This window comes from Brassica napus, chromosome A4 (genome assembly GCF_020379485.1).
Source record: "Brassica napus cultivar Da-Ae chromosome A4, Da-Ae, whole genome shotgun sequence".
NCBI classification, from domain to species: domain Eukaryota; kingdom Viridiplantae; phylum Streptophyta; class Magnoliopsida; order Brassicales; family Brassicaceae; genus Brassica; species Brassica napus.
In genome coordinates, this window is record NC_063437.1 from 16,667,289 (window position 1) to 16,685,328 (window position 18,040).

Sequence of the window (18,040 nt, forward strand, 5' to 3'; positions counted from 1 at the left end):
ACATGTTATGGAATTTAAGATAGCAGGAGCTTCTGTAACTCTACTTTGTGTCTGTGTCTAGAAGAACACTTGCCTATTACCTTGATCTTCTTGTCTGGTTCACAACTCACAAGACATCGAGAAAGAGATACTGGAGGAAAGTCCAAGCTCAGCTACGAGCTCGAGCTGCTGCGAAGAAAGAAGATAAGAAGCTTCTAATGCCACACCCTTGTACTGCGAAATAATGATGATGAGTCTATCAATGCAGAGGAAGAACCTGCGAAGACTAGTGCACTGAAGTCGATAGAACTTAGAGCCATAGCAAAATCAAGGTGTCTTAAAGGGATTTCAAATATGAAGAAAGCTGAGCTGATGAACTTATGAACATTGCTTTAATTTTTCATGCAGCCAATGAATCTCCAAATATTTATTTCATTCATGACCTTAGTGCATTCTCATTACAATTAGTTTCTCCATTAGTCAATAAAGTTTTCCCTTTTTCTTCTAAAATCAGAATTTAAATGACTGTTGTGTAAAGTCACTGTCCTCATTTGCACAATCAACTTGATTAGCTGAGGAAAAAAATGCTTATAATTATAATCAAAATAATAATTTTAAGATCATAAAATAAAAATAAATGGTAAGAGAGTAGAAAATATAACAGGACATGAGGATAAAGAAAGAGAGAAAAATGTGGTAGGGTTTAGTTTCCTGCCCATCTTCTCGAACTTTCATTTTAAGAGTGTGCCCTTATTCTTGATTAAGCTATAAAAGGCCCTTTCTCCGTCTAATTGTCATTGTTGTTACGTCAAAAAAACATTGTCATTGTTATTATGAATAAATGACCTTCTAGATATGAGAATCACATAAAAACATAGTATTATTCTTATAGTTTCATACTAGCTGATTGTTTGTTTATACGGTTGTACCATAGCCAAAAAGTTAATTATAATTAAGTCGGCAAAAAAGTTATAATCCAACAACTTATTTAAATTATATTGTTGTACTATTTGATTTATCAACATACTCCACTAATTCTCAAAATTAGGTGGTATTGGATTCAAAAATTTAATTGATTATAAAAAATCCAGTTGAAAATATTTAAAAGCTTTCAAAACATTTTAGAGGATTTGGCAAATATTTTTCCTACATTTGTCTTCTTATTTTTAAATTATAAAAGAATTCAAACACATTTTTTAGATTTCAATTTTTCTGAAATCCATAACTTTTTGAATATTTTGTACATAAAAATCAAATAAAAACTTTAGTAATATAAAATAATTAAAAACAAACTATATTATTTCATATTATTTCATATTATCAGATTAATTACTTAAAAGTTAATAAAATTATGACTAATTAAATAAAATTATTCAAATTAATTTCTATATTACTATGTTAAAACATAGCTATGTTGGATAACACTGAATTTAAACAAAAAAAAATCACAATTTATTTATTAGTAATTTTGGAATAAAGTTCATTTAAGGGTCTTGTCCATTGCAACATGAATTATGAAAATTAATATGTTGTTCTCAATCATCAAAAACAAAAATAAAAATAAAAATAAAAATTATAATGAATTTACATTTCTAAATTTTATCATATATAGTTTCAATATTTTGACGCATAGATAAAATGGTGTAAATAATTATTTCTTTATATTTATGTAGTAAAATTTTAAATTTATTTATTTTAAATATAATTATCACAAAATTCATTAAAATTGAATAGTAGAAAATTACTAAATCTAGATAGAATAACATTAAAATTTAAAATATTTTAGAAAATTGATTATAAATATTTAATCAAATAACATATACATTTCAAAAATAGATAATAGGGATCGAATTACTAAATCTAGTGAAATTTAAATTCTTTCAAATTCAATCGAACTTTTAAATAAAGGTATTTGGCTATTAGCAATCTGATCTTATAAATTTCTTTCTCATTGGTATTTTTTTTGTCAACTTATGCTTTTTATTAAAGCAAAGCCAACTGGACAAGTACAAACTCGGATACAACAGCTCATTTCCACTTATATATTTATTCGAAACAGCCCATGAAAATCCAATTAATAAAATTTGCCACCGCTTCCATTATCTTCGTCATCTTGCCACGCGTTGGAAGATGAAGAAAAGAAGGACATGCGTCGTCTAAATCTTCTGCACGTTGCCAAGCCATCTCACGCGCTTCAGGAACGCGCCGTCGTGCAGAAAGAAGAACTCGCGTCCTGGTATTTTCCGGCTGATCGATAGTTCTTTATCTGCATCTGTGAGCCCGTTGATCTTTGTTTGAAAGGGCCTTCCACCATTAACCGCGGCTTCTTGAGCAATATATCATGTTTCGCCTGAGATTTAAGAACAGGGGAAGTTGTAGCCAATATGAAGAAAAACCATTTGCCGGACCGTCATAAACACCGACTCTTCTTGATCAACTCCATAAATGACTGCCAAATCCAACTAACCCTCTCGACTCCCAAATCAGAGATGCTTTCTTCAAGCCAGCCGGTTATATTAATTAAGAAAATCTGATTCTCCTAGGAAGTGATAAGGAGGTCAACGATTCAGGAATACAATTTTGAACTGGGTGAAAAGCTATTAGATATAAAATTCGATTAAGAAAATCGGAGCTTTTATTTGAATTCAACCTTATCGGAGAAGATAAGAGTGATGAACACTCCGATTTGGATGAATCTACACTTCAAAATCGTCTACGCGAATGAGAAAATCGCCTTAGCGAAACATACATAATCCGCTTAAACGGAAAGTACTATAATACAAACCAAAAAAAAAGATTATGGCGACTGGCAGTAGAAACCACCGGCCACTGGAGCAAGTTTTGTTATAGAAAGATTTTTAGCGAGAGGTTGAAGAGAAAAATAGAGAGAGAAAAGGCATTCATTCTCATCGGTATTAAAATAAGAAAACATAATTGTATTGTTAATTTATGTATTTCATCTATTTTTTTTTTTACGAATCAATATAATTCTAGTGAAACCCAAAGTAAACATTACATTGGGTGCATGTTGTCTTTCGAAACAAAATAAAAAGTGACACAAGAGGGTCGGTGGAAGTTACTGTCCTCATTTAGTATACGACACCGACTGGTGTCAGGTCACATCTCTAGTTTTTACCCTTTTATTATGAGCCTCTTGCCACTTTCAGTACATTAAGTTTTTTTTTTTTCTTTAAAAGAATAACTACACATAAAACTTTTACATACCTCGAGGTGCGTTCGATGACCTACAATATTGCGGTGCCCGTATTTTTTAATATAAAATATATCTCTATCTTTTTTTTTGTTCAAAAAATATATCTCTATCTATTCTCACGTTGTATTAAAAAATTTAGACAGATCAGATATTTTTTCTTTGCAACACAGATCAATCAATTCTCACTTGCTTGATTCAAACATAACCTGATACATCTTTTCAAATTACCTATTTTAAATTTAAGATTTTAAAACGACGGATGTTCATTTGGTAAATTTTATCTCTTAATTTTTTTTGAGAAACATGTGAAATTATCGATTAATATTAGGAAAAAACCAGCAATTAAAAATATATTCAAAGTTACGAAACAAAGAACATAAAAGGACAGTATTATTACTAATGGCTGGATTTTCTTTTAACTTGCTAGTTTTTTTTTGTTAAAGAGATGGCAATAGCTTACATTCACATGTATATATATATTTCGTACGCTCTCAACGCATGAAAATTGTGCATGCGCGCAAAGCAGTGACGTCTTCAAATGTATTGATGTTAATTAATTTACTAATAGTACAATAACTCACGAGGCAAATGTTGAGAGGACACTGGTTACTTAAATATATGTTCCTTGATATTTACAAAGGAGTACAGTTCTGCTTCGGGCCTCTGCTATCACCTTGCTAAATGCAATATGTGTCGTCAGTTTTTTAACCGATAAATAAATAGTCCGAGGAAAGTGTTTTAAAACCTTCTAAACTTTGTTTTTTTTTTTTTTGCTAAACCTTCTAAACTTTGTTGCTCAAAAAAAAAAAACCTTCTAAAATTTATTAATGTGTGTTATGTTAACTTGTAAAGGTTGTGTAAACGAGGATTGGTTTGTAAGCTAGTAACTTAGTATGATCCATTTTACCAAAAAAAAAACTTAGTATGATCCAGTTTTACCAAAAAAAAAACTTAGTATGATCCAGGCAGAATATTTGATCGTTTTGTGATTTGTGGTGGAACTCAAGATGTTAGCCTAATGGTAGATAGTTCAGTTTTGAGCCTATAATTTTTTACGAAGTTACATATTTGTTCTCGAATCCAATTGGTTGATAAAAGAATAATTTAGTTTATTATCAAAACTTTGTTTTGAATCTAGATACAACTATATAGACGAAACAATCAAACAAATGTCTACACTTTTATAGTTTGATACGAGTTACTAAATAATGAATATCACCACAACATATATATTTTAATTTATTGAAACAGAATGTTGAATTTTCTAATAAGTTCAAAAGTTAAATACATATTTGTGAGATTTTATTTAGTATGGGCAATAAACCTAACGGAGTTTATGTTTGTGTAATACTTTTTATTAGGTGTTTTGCCTGCACATGCGGGCAAAATCATTTTACTAATGAATATTAATATATGTATTATGATTTAAATATCATGATAATTTATTCTTAATCATTTTAGTTTTCTTCGATTTTTATTTCAGATTACGTTTCTCTAACAAAAAAAAAGTTATAAAAGTATGAGACTATAAAAGCATAATTACATATGAAATATTCTACACAATAAAGTAAATTAAAAATATAAAGTTTTGGTCTCTCTTAATCTACTTTGTATTTTTGAATCAGAAAGATGTATTAAATTACCAAAAAAACACTAAAACACACAATATTCAAGCAAGAACAAAATAAATAAAAAGTAAATAAAAATTAAAGTTCGATGATAATTTAGAAGAAAACTTTTTTAAAAAACAAATTGAAAAAAATGACAATATTTCATTGGTTTACTTGATCAATATACACATTGACTTATCTTAATATTTCATAAGTTTACTTTTAATAAAAGAAAAAATAGATAATGATAGTTTTATTATTAAAGTTAAATTGTGGTTAACTATATAATGATAAATCTAATTATTAATTAAAAATATATCTACTTTAGCCGTTTCATAACATGATTACATATGCAACTCTCTAAACTTAATATCAAAGCATATTTTCTTATAGATTAAACAATAATTAAACATACACGGGAAATAACTACAGAACTAATTCAGTATACTTAATTCATAATTCCAAACTCCATGTAATAAAACCGACTTGCTCATAGTCTTTCAAACTCAAAGAAACAAAAATAGAATTTCAGTTAAAAAACAAATATCAAAAATACATAAATATATATGTCAAAACTATAATCGGGACAATTTAAAATGAATGAGAAAAATGAAATTATAGAATTTTAAAACATCTTACATCATATAAAAATAAGAATTGGTCCTAATTTGTGTAAAATAATTATAATTGTAATTCCAGTTTGAAAATTTGAAATAGTTTTATATTAGTTAAATTAATAAATTAATGATTTATGCTAAAAAACTAATAAGAATATCGTGAAAGTTAAAATAATTATAATCATATTCTAATTAGAAATTTCGAAATATTTATAATATTAAAATTAATGAATTAATTAGAAAGTTTGAAATATTTATATTATCTAAATTAAGAAACTGATTATTTAATCTAAAAACTAATAAAAATATGACAAATAAGCAACAATTAGCTAAAATCATGGAGAATGTGACAAATCATCAAATTCACTTCATAAATAATAGTATAGATAGATAATATGTTAATAGTATTAGAGATATTTGATTTAGTTGCATTATAAACAACTAATTTTAAGTACAGGGAATTATAATAAACACATGCACGAACACCGAATTTATAACATACTTTTTTCTACAACATACAGATTCCTAATGAGCAGGTTTACATATATTTTACACATGTGACGAATGATTCTACCTCTAATATTCTTAAATTTCAGATAAATTGTATCAAAGCGCTGCATTTTCTAAAAATCGAATTTAATATTTAATGTAAGAAAAAAAAAACTAGGCTAAAGAGTTCCCGACTGTTTAATACTTTTATAAGCATATTTTGAAAATTAAAAGATCAAAAAAGTATTTTCCTATACATGCCAAATATGATAAGATAGATTTGTTTTTCTGAATAACTTTTCTACTAATCAAAATCAAAATTAATTTAATTATATGAGCAATCGACCAAAAAAATCAAAAAGTTGACAAGTCAGTATTTAAAAATAATTCGTGATAACCCTTAACTATATTTTGGACCTTCGATGCAGTTAGGCTGTCTATACTATTCATTCTCGAATGTTTCTATTTATGTTTGGTTAATGATGTTAGAAAAAGATAAGATAGAAATAATTCATGATAATCCTTAACTATATTTTGGACCTTCGATGCAGTTAGGATGTCTATACTATTGATTCTCGAATGTTTCTATTTACGTTTGATTAATGATGTCAGAAAGAGGTAAGATATAAATAATTCATATAATCCTTAACTATATTTTGGACCTTCGATGCAGTTAGGGTGTTTATACTATTCATTCTCGAATGTTTCTATTTACGTTTGGTTAATGATGTCAGAAAGAGGTAAGATAGAAATAATTCATGATAATCCTTAACTATATTTTGGACCTTCGATGCAATTAGAGTTTCTATACTATTCATTCTTGAATGTTTTTATTTACGTTTGGTTAATGATGTCAGAAAGAGGTACCCCCCTTCCCAAAAGAAAACTGGATATCTGCAACAACTAGAAACAAATCATATTTCATCCGGTACAATAATAGAACTCTATAGAGACTCATGTCATTGTTAAAAGAAAAGTTTGTATTTAATGAAAGGGAGACCAGCCTGTGGTCTAACTTTCTACTTGGGTTTATTGTTATTCAGCACTATTAGGCTACACGCTCTAAATAACTTATCTTTTCTTTTTCTGATAAAATAAATATTATAGATACGTATAGATCTTTTGTCCGATGGTCCGAAGAAAAAAACTTTTCATATGTGTCCAAGGGAGAAGAATTGATGGCTATTTTGGTAAATAACAAGGAACTGTCAATCAGTTCTACAGTAGAGATAGAAAATATATTTATATTTTGCAAATATTTGTCCATCTTTTTCAAACTTTTGGCTGCCTTTATCCAGACCTAAATGCCCAACTCCTTTTCTGGCTTTTCTCTAGCGACAGAAAATTATTTCTTTGAGAAAAAGAATAAAAGAGAAGAAGACTATATACTTTACGATAGCTCTCTCTAGCATAGCAAGTGATGAGAGTATTTAGCTGAGTTCTTATGTTGGAGTTTGGACTGTGTACAAGATTATTTCAAACTTCTCACAAACTGTTCAAACAGGTATTGGTATATAGCGGAAACAATGATAAAAGCTCAACCGGAGAATTCAAACGTACATCATGCAGGGACCGCTTGTTATTGTCAATGATTTTAAAAGAAATCAGAACCCTAAACATAACCTAATATATATAGGATAACTATTTGTTTATTTTTGTCATCACTATTAGTCCTTAAAGAAGCAGACCAAAGTCTGATACAAAATCAGAAGAGCAAAATTACATACATAAAAAGTGTGTATCTATTTATGATCCATATTATTAATTAGCAAATCATAGTATTTGATAAGTTATACGGAAACCATATTCACGAACTTCGTTTAGTATTCTTCCCCAAAAGGCTATTTAGTTCATCCGACATTAGTTTCGAAATATTACACTAAAGACACCAAACCCGGTATATGAAATAGAGACAAAAGAAACAATGGATTGCAATTTGTAAAGATCAGAAAAGTAAAGTCTACTTATCTCAACCAATATAAAAATAAATAAACTGCCCCGAGAAAATTTTAATTTTTCTTATAATATATATTATTATATTCTCAAAAATATATAATTAATACAACATGATATAAATCTTCACAAAGTAACCTTATTCCCAACCGCACAAACAAAAAGTTTAGCTCTCTAAAGATCAAGAATCAAGAAAATTCCGTAGCTAGAACTTAAACATCGATAAAATGGATATGTTTCCTCAATTGATGGAAGGCTCTTCGGCTTACTCAGATGCCACAAACCTCAGCATCATCGCAAACATCTCCTCCTCCTCCGTCACCGAAGCCACCGCAACACAACCTCCGTCATCCTCCTCTCCATCGGCAAACTCAAGCCGTTACGAGAACCAGAAGAGGAGAGACTGGAACACGTTCGGACAATACTTAAGAAACCACCGTCCCCCGCTTTCCCTTTCCCGATGCAGCGGAGCTCACGTGCTCGAGTTTCTCCGTTACTTGGACCAATTCGGTAAGACAAAAGTCCACACGACTGTTTGTCACTTCTACGGCCATCCTAATCCTCCGGCACCGTGTCCTTGTCCTCTCCGACAAGCTTGGGGGAGTCTCGACGCTCTCATCGGTCGTCTTCGAGCTGCTTTTGAAGAGAACGGAGGCAAGCCTGAGACTAATCCATTTGGAGCTCGTGCCGTTAGGCTTTATCTAAGGGAAGTTAGAGATATGCAAAGCAAAGCTAGAGGTGTTAGCTACGAGAAGAAGAAGCGAAAGCGTCCGCTTCCTCAGTTGTCGGCCTCTTCTTCCTCCGCCGTAGCTAGCCACCAGCAGTTTCAAATGTTACCGGGTACTAGTTCTACTACTCAAATATCAAAGTTTGAGAAGTAACTATATATAACTAGTTAAGAGAAATCAAATCTGAATTTTATGTAATCTGAAATATGACTTGGTCTCTTTCTTAATTTTATGTTGATTTTAATTTAGTTTTACAATCTGGTGGGAGAAGAACTAATGTTCTTTTGTTACTAGTGTATCTGGGGGGGGGGGGGGGGGGGGGGGGGATAAGTAAGGTAGGGTTTCAATTTTTATTATATTTTATAAAATATAAATTTCACAACATATATATAGTCACATGTGTGTGTTGTAAATACGTTTATATCATCAAGCAAACTGGTCGTCTTCTTCACAATCTTTTCGCTTGATGTGGTTCTAAAACAGAGAAGTCTTATGTTTAATTTAGGTCGATTTGGGTAGTAGGATGATATCCTGGAATTGTTTTATTGGTTTCCTGCTTTTGATGCAAAACAGTGGTCGTTGTCTAATAGTGACTGTGAACTATAAGTCTATAAGTCATAAGTGGTCTTTTATACTTGGAATATTTGAAAATAATTGATTGCACTCTCTATTTTAAATTCATGAAATCAACTAATTTTTGGTCCGATATTGTGTAGTTTCATCGTGTAATTGTTTGAATCAATATACTTTTTAATGAGTCATTGAGTCATATGTTTTTCTTATTTACTTTTTTCATAAGCAACATGTTGTGTAAAAGAGAAAAACAATGTCAAAATTTCCGTAACTCTCAACTTTTTATCCTTTTCTAGCTATACTCTTTTCACTTGAACATTGCACATATCTGTGCATTTGCAAACCCTAGAATTAGGATATATGGTAACTGATATGTAGTGTTAGTTTTTTAATTAAATTCTATTATTATGTCGACAAAAAAGTTATATTATTATACACCACGTCGTGTATCAGTCCGATAAGTCAGTAATGCGAATTTTTTTATCCCGATTAGTAAGCTTCCAAGTAACATATGATATGCCTCCCTTGTGAAGGCGAAAATGAGGGAAACAAACTAATGTTATATATGGCCTCAATTACATCTCGTATATTATTGAAGTTTAGAATGACCTGATAGTACTGCTGCACAATACTATATTAGATACTGTTCGAAGTTTGATAACTCATCTGATCAAATACTGCATGTAAAAAGTTTGATAATTCACTTGATCATGGAGTTGCTTCCCTAATTAATACAGAAAGATTGTCTATTGCACGCCGAAACATATGCATGAAGATGAAATCGCTAATAATCGCGGATGGAAGATCATTTTGTTTATCAGCTGTATATGTAATCAAATCGCGGATTGGAGATCAATTTGCTATGTAGCAATTTAGCATGATTTTGTTACTAGTGTAGGATTAATTAAAAATCTGATAAGATAATTCTACAGATCAGTAGCATATCTCTAAGAAATAGTAATCTTATATTTGATAATGCTGCTATATACATAAAATATATCAACTGATACGTTATGCATAATGATTTGTTACCGGCATATTGAAACCGTTTTATAACCGTGTTGTTAATCAAAACCTATCGATAGCAAAGTCCAAAATGAGTTTTGAGATTTGTGATATTGTGCTTTGACAAATAAAAGAGATTTGTGAGATTGTGATATTGTGAATGAAAGATTTTTTTGAACATTTATGTATAGTTAACTTGTTATAGTAATATGGTTTCGACAACAATATATGTATGTAGTTCAAAAAAAAAAACAATATATGTATGTTTATACAGATATATATATATATATATATATATATATTATTTTTGTTTTCAGTAAAGTTTTTTGCTGTTTAGAAATTATTTTCTTGTAATGGGTTTCTGATTTTTTTGGTCACTGTCATAAAGTAGATGTCTTATTTAATATTTAAATAAAAAATGAAAATCGACAAATACATGATGAAAAGTATTGATTGGACAGTTTTAAATTTCATTTGATATAAAATTTAATTGATATTATAGTTTAGATAGCATCCCAGAGATAGGTCCGGCGGATGAAACAATCTTTTCACGAAGTTGGAAATCAAACAACATATGTTACAGCATTCTTATAGTACCTTAAACCTTATTTGTGATACTATTGGTATTTTGATAACCTTATTTCGTGTATATAAATGAAATACTGTAATAAATAAAATATTTAAACGAAGTAAAAATAAAATTTGTTTTGGTAGCTTGTGGTAGTGTTGCATCATTCATGAGTGTGTTAGATAGAGGTAGAGCCAGAGTTCTGTCTCTCACTTGTCTTGTCTCTGTAAGTTGTTCCTCGCAGAGCACTCACTCAAAGACCCAACCATTCAAACCTTTATTGTTCTTGTCCATTTCTGAATTTTCTGTTTTGTAAAATCCAATACAAAAGATAAAACAATTCTGTAATTCTACATTTCAGTTTACCTAAGTTTTCAAACCCACAGTTGTAGGATTCATAAAATTGATAATGACTTGGCGGATCTGATCTACCAATATGTTTTATATATCTTTCAGTTATATTATTCTATGTGGAAATCCTAGTTTATATATCTCTTATAAATATATTATGTCAGTTTAAACTTAATTAGTTAGTCACTTATCTACAGCATTAACACATTATATAATAGGTTAGTCGAAATAGTTAATTAATTCTCGATGTTCTTAGAAAATTCAACAATTGCCATACCAAATTGAGTATTATCTTTCTCATATTTAGAAGTTTCCATACATTATTCTCGCTTTTGTTATGATTTAAAACCAGTGGTCAATAATTTTTTTTTTTTTTGAAACACTTTGGTCAATAATTTTAAAAACAACAATATTGTGCGATATTGATAACCCCTTTTCATCGGTTCAAAACACCTAATCATATTGGGTCAGTATTCCCTTTAGACCCGATCGACAATATTATAGAAAAATTATAGTCTATACAAGGTTTCTACTTCGAGCTATAACAAAGTTGCACACATTTTCATGCATGACGTATGAAATAATAACACGATGGCATTGATGCTACGTGTGTTTGCATTTTAGCTCATTATTCAACTAAAATGAAACTTTGTTCCAGTTATAAAGCGCACTTATCCGGGTTGGCAAGAAAAATCATCCCTAGTAATAACCAGTGCCATGCCTAGACCATATGGGGCCTAAGGCAATTCTAAAAATTGGGGGTTTAATAAAACTTATTGTGAGTAAACATAAATATGAAAATAGTTAATGAAAAATATTTATTAAGATTGTTTACATGTATTGAAAGAATGATGACCCAAAAAAATCACACCCATGCTAATAAAAATAAATTAAAACTGTAATTTCAAAGTTATAAAAGTATCCAACATTGTAATACCAAATGAATAAAAAGAATATGATAAAAGTATGTAGAAAATAAAACATACACAACAAACAATAAATAATTGAATATTCAAAAGCTAAAACTATATATAAAATTTAGACTGGAAAAGAACGATACAATTAAATTTGTAGAAAAATATTAATAAAAGTAGATATATATAAAGATTTTTAGACCAATTGATTGAAAATATGGGGTCCCAAAATTAACAATATGAAGAGAGGCCTGAGGCAGTTGCCTCTTTTCTTAATACATAAGCACGACTCTGGTAATAACAAAAACATAAGCTTCGTCTCACTAATTCATGAGTATCAATCAGAATATATTTTGTAGATTTGATGTGGATTGGAAGTGAGCATTATCACTTGGCCTTTCGACTTTAGATATGGAATCATGGCCTTTCCACATATGGTTAAAACAAAAAGAAGGACCTTTCAAGAATCACACACCCATTTAATTGTTAGCACTATTACATAAGTTACATCATATTTATTCACATTTTTGGATTGATACGAATATTTCATTTAATAAGAAGAAATATATTTGAGGAGACGGTCGACATTGAAATGAGGGACCCCGAATTTTCCTAATGATTCCCTTGTTTCATCATTACCCGCCTCAAACCTATATCTAGTGAAACCCATGTGAGACTCTACCACATGTATACTCCAAAACTAACATCTCTTTGCTTAAGTCAAAAACAAGATTTGTAAGAACAATAAATTTGGCAAACCAGTTTCTTTTCCTTTTCCACGTTGATTACATAACCGGATTGAATCGAAATCAACAAACCAGATCCGGTTCAGTTTAGTTGGATTTTTAAAGCATTCTCACCTTTTCACTTGGCTATCATTTTCTTTTAGTTAAATAGACAATTAACTTCCTATGGTTACTCTGAGAACACCACACAGCAAAAATGAATGAAGCAAGAATTCGATGTAACTCTTTAGACGTTACTCGAAATCAACAAATATGATACAAAATAAGAATATAGACTATAGTATATAAGTTTAAAAGCTCAAGTTGTAGTTGAAGGTTCTTGACTGGTCTCCAAATCTTTCATATTCTTTATTTTTCCTTGCGTCTGTCCTCTCCTTCACTCTCCGCAACACATGTTCCTCTGTCAGTCCAGCTCACTTTACCGCCTTCTCTTTGAGTTGCTCAAGAACCTGAGGACAGGAAGAAACAGAACAGTTCAGTACAAAAGATAAAAGAAGTAGAAAAACGGGCTTCAATCACCACATAGGACGCAGAGGAAGCTAATGGGCCGTATGTGCCACTGAAATGTTATGACGGGCTAAACTAGCTCGTCCATATTGAGCCTGACCCTGATTTAGTATTTTAGGCCCGACAAAGATGAAGTAATTGGATAGCGAGAGAGAAAGCCTATGAAACGAAATAACGGTTTGTGCAACCGCTTTCTTTTCCGGTTCGGTTTAAACAAAACTTGAAGCAAAGCGATTTGCCCTAAAGCGTCAGTTTCTGTTTAAGCGACGTGTTGAAGAATACAGCAATATTGCAATTGGTCAAACTGATTGGACTTTAACAGATATCCGTTTTTTTTGCTTTAATATTCTAACCATTGTTGATCTCAGATTCTCAGTTGCTCTGAGTTTCGTTTTGTATGTAAAACAAAAGAGTTGTTTATTAAAAGAAAGTCTTCACAGTTACCGCAAGCTCTGTCAGTGAGTTGCGGCTGTGCAAGGAAACATAAGATTGAATACGGACAGAGCTTGAAGTTTTTCAAGAAGCAGCAGGGATGGATGACATCTAAAATGTAAAATCTCTCTTAACCAAACCATGTCATGGTTTGTTGTATCAGGTTTTTACATTTTGGGTTCGGTTTGACAAAAAAATATTGATTACATAACTTGGTGTACACTTGGTGTAATCATGGTAATTTCGAGACGTCTAATTTATTCAAAAGAAGAATAGTCTAATTTAATCACGAGAAGAATATTAGGAAAGTGACTATATTTTATAACATTTCAGTCATTTTAAGATCTTGAGTGGATTGGCCAAAATTTTATATATACTATATATATATATAATTTATGTTCCATGAAATTTTGGAGTGGATAGTTATATTTTCACAAATGGTTTTAGAGATTAAGATTTATCAATACTATATTAATCTTAAGTATCCATAAAATTTAATATAAGAAAATAAAGCTAAACCAAAACAGTTCTTAAAACATCAAATAATATTTATTATTTAACTGAGTGCCTTTGGAAAAAGCCTTGTTGTGATATATTATCCAACTTTTGTTTGCTCATAAAATATTCTTAATTTATCAAGATTTAAAACGTGAACCAGTATAGCCTTAAACAAAATAGAGAATGTTTTAGGATGATGTTTATATTTAAAGTTCAAAGAACGATCTCAGTGTGTGCGATATTACGTATGCGTCAACTTTAATTATTACATCTTCGTTTTCACCTAATCACGTTTTTATCATTGTAATTGTTCAATCAAATAGTCTCAATCCAATAACCAGCTTATGATATTTGAACCGAATGGTGTAAACGTTGATGTTTACTTAGACTAGGGACCATCCACAGATTTTAAGGTCTACAAAATATATTTCTTTTCATTTATTCGTTTTAAAAGTTTAATAATTATGAAACAAAGAAATAACTACTGCTGCTATTAATGGATTAAAGTACTGCAAATGGGAAAATATTACAATATACTTTTTAAAGGAAAACATTACAATATGCAAATTGCAGTATATGAAACTATAATGGATAGACAACTGACATACTTAATACATAATCTGTAATATTTTGTATATTCTGGACGTAGGAGTCTGCAGAAGCTTTTGAAATCATCGAACTTAACCACAAAACTAAATTCTTATAACATATAAATATAAAATTATAGCGAAAAAATAGTAGTATAGTTAAAATGAAAAAATAACTGAATGTGAATACTACTAAATCGAAACATTATTTGACTTCGAAATGGCTCTTCTGAAATGGTTAAAATGATGTAATCGATTCATATTTTACATGCAACTAACGTAGAGGAAACAGAAACAACTTTTAAATTTATTCATTTGGTTTACAAAAAGACTTTCAAGCCTTAACGACAAAAACAACACAAACTCAAAGTCAGAACTCAGGTATGTCGGAAAATGCCTCAATCCTACGACAGCTAGTGAAAAGATCAAACCAGAACTCCATGTCATCATTATACAACTTCGAGTTATTATAACTATGTCTCTTACTATTCCTCTCTAGCAATCCTTCCCAACCTTCAATCTTTTTCTCATTGTTACTCGAATTATCTACCGATACGACCTCTGACCAAAAACTCTCATCAACCAATGCAGAAATATCCTCGTGCAAACTCTCATCAACCAATGCAGAAATATCCTCGTGCGACATCGTATCGTCCTTGTTATTATTATCTGATATGTCGAGTGTCGTAGTGCTATTTGAAAACTGTTGCGGAGAGGTTGTGTGGACCACCACAGGCTCTTTGTCTTCGTGTGTGGTGTCGTTAGAACCGTTAATATCCTTGGCGTCTCCGCCATTGTTTTGATTTTTGTTGAGTCTTTTCTTCAAATGAGTGTGCCAAACATTTTTTATTTCATTGTCGGTTCGTCCTGGCAACTTTGCAGCAATCGCAGACCATCTAAATTAATAACAAACAAACAAAAGTAAACACTATTAGAAAAGTGTCTTACATATGATATATTATGGATTTCATCAATTTATTAGTTAAATATTGCCTTTTAAAGCAGCAAACATGGAGATACATCATACATAGAAGATGACAACAAAACAAAAGCTAATATACGCCATATGTTTTGCATTGGCCGAGGTGCGTATCTTGTCCAAGAGTAACATTGAAGGTTGTTTTATTTTTCTTTTAAAAACTCTGAAAACAAATCTTTCGAGACTGAGTAAATCACGGGTGTAAATAATGAATATCCTCAGCCCCACAGTGTTAAAAAACAAATTAAATATTTTGCAAACCGGAAATAACAAAAATGATCATTTATAAACTTGCAAAGTGGAAAGAGTAAAAGGGAGTTGAAGTAAAATTAAAGGAAAATACAAAATCTTCGAACCAGAAACAGTTTTTGATCCTTCTTCAAGAAAACATTAGCCTTGTTCTTTTCGTGGAAAGACTGCTTCTTTTATTTTCTACTTCCGGCGTTTCACTCGCGACAATTTTAGTTTTCCGCGTCGTTAAATTTGCTTCCGTCAAACTGTATTTTCTTTGCCGCTGCCGCTTATTGCGCATTCACGAAAAGAACAAGGCTATTGAACAAATTGATTATTAGTTCTCTTTAACCAAAAAAAAAAAGAAGACAAACCTGTTGCCCAACACTTCATGTAGATTGATGATAGTTTGTTCTTCTTGAGGGGTGAAATTGCCACGTTTGATGTCTGGTCTCAGATAATTAATCCAGCGAAGTCTGCAACTTTTTCCACATCTAAGTAATCCTAAGAATTTTCCAAAGAAACACCAAAAACGTATTGCTTACAGATCAAGAAGTAGTGATAGAAAATAAATATACACAATAAATGAAAATCACCTGCGTGTTTGGGAAGGGCTCGCCAGTTAGAATGACCATAGAGATGAATATAGTTGATCAAGGTTTGATCTTCTTCAGGAGTCCATGGTCCTCTCTTCATCCCCATTTTTTCACAACATGGTGCTCTTCCCATTTTTCCCGGTTGCACTCTCAAGAAAATAAACCAAAATTTTAGTAGTTTTTCTCCTCAAATGAGTGAAATGATTAGACGGCCAGGTGTTGGATGGGTATGGAGTTTTTTGAGGGGTAAAGAAGTTAAAGGAAGCATGCGATGCAGACATTTAGTCTGTTTATTATATATATATATATAGACATTAACAATATGGGTTAAAATTATTAGTTAATTACAAATGCAACCGTGAGACAATTCCAAGTTGAAAATTTCTCATACTTTTGATTCACACTGTCAAAAGTTTCCAACTTTATTTCCTTTAACTTTTTAGCCATGAGAAAGTTAGTTAATACAATGTAACTTCGTTTAGGTGAGGTCGATATAATGGTAAGAAACTTAATCAGAGAAACTTTATAAGGTATTACGTATGTTAAAAAATAAAAAGTACACAAAAAATTGTGATTACATTTACAAAAATATTTTTTAAATGTTTCTAACATTTAGAAAATGAGGAAAAATTCTGTCAATTTTAATCGTTACTAATTATAATAAATGAAAACATATTATATCGTTCTACTATTCCAGGTGTAAGTTGCTTTTTAAGTTTATGCAGAAGAAGAAATGATATTTGTGTAAAGGCAGATGAGCAGTATAGCACTAGAAAGGGGTGGACAAATTTTCTAAACTCAATTTGATATTTGTCCTGATCTATGCTCCTCTGGTTTTAGTATTCGGAAGTTGAGCTTCATATTCATACATAAATATTTGCAGGGTACAATTTCAAAATACATTATAGATTGATAGAGATTTTAAATTCTAGTTGAATGCTCATTTCATGATTTTTTTTTATTTTGATACATCATTTATATATTAAAAGAGAAGCATTACAACATTTGAAATAGCCAAGTGTCATCACCATAATGATTTTTAGAATCTTTTGAAAAATATGTTGGTTCATTTAAATTTATAATAAACTTTTTATTAAACTAACCATAAATTAATTATTAATATTTTTCATTCCTTTCTTAAATAAAAATTAAGAAATTGCCTAATGTTGCTAAAGTATATATAACAATTAATTATTTTGAATAATAATGATTTGATAACAATTAGTGTATCCTCTATCATTTTAAATATTTTTTTAACTCATTAAAATAAATCAAACAACCAGATTAACAATCTAATAAAATTTTAGATTTTTTGTATATCTTATATTTTAATTTTTTTTTAAACGACTAAAAATGACTAAAACTGTTAAAAATCTCAGATTCAAATTTTTGTTATCCATGGTTTAAATGTTTTTGTTATGACAAGATACATATGATTACAACATCATATAAGAATGAAATCT

General features: G+C 30.3%; 2 protein-coding genes and 1 long non-coding RNA gene across 4 annotated transcripts; 1 reads left to right on the forward strand and 2 right to left on the reverse strand.

Moving 5' to 3' along the window:
* Positions 1 to 1,915: 1,915 nt before the first annotated feature.
* LOC106447038 lies at positions 1,916 to 3,936 on the reverse strand. The gene is made up of 2 exons (XR_001288921.3): positions 2,630 to 3,936; positions 1,916 to 2,518 (listed from the first exon to the last, which is right to left on the reverse strand). It is a non-coding gene; the product is annotated as an uncharacterized LOC106447038 (long non-coding RNA).
* Positions 3,937 to 7,981: 4,045 nt separating this feature from the next.
* Positions 7,982 to 8,844, forward strand: LOC106450083 (protein LIGHT-DEPENDENT SHORT HYPOCOTYLS 3). The gene has a single exon (XM_013891742.3). It carries the CDS (start codon positions 8,090 to 8,092, stop codon positions 8,741 to 8,743), a length of 654 nt encoding a protein of 217 aa, XP_013747196.2. The 5' UTR covers positions 7,982 to 8,089; the 3' UTR covers positions 8,744 to 8,844.
* A 6,037-nt stretch (positions 8,845 to 14,881) lies between these two features.
* LOC106450082 (transcription factor MYB14) lies at positions 14,882 to 16,861 on the reverse strand. Of its 2 annotated transcripts, XM_048778356.1 has the most exons (4): positions 16,578 to 16,856; positions 16,356 to 16,485; positions 15,391 to 15,667; positions 14,882 to 15,354 (listed from the first exon to the last, which is right to left on the reverse strand). In XM_048778356.1, exons 1-4 carry the CDS (start codon positions 16,708 to 16,710, stop codon positions 15,142 to 15,144), a joined length of 753 nt encoding a protein of 250 aa, XP_048634313.1. In that variant the 5' UTR covers positions 16,711 to 16,856; the 3' UTR covers positions 14,882 to 15,141. The 2 variants fall into 2 exon arrangements, with proteins under 2 accessions (XP_048634313.1, XP_013747195.2); XM_013891741.3 differs by having other exon boundaries at positions 14,882 to 15,667; positions 16,578 to 16,861.
* Positions 16,862 to 18,040: the final 1,179 nt, after the last annotated feature.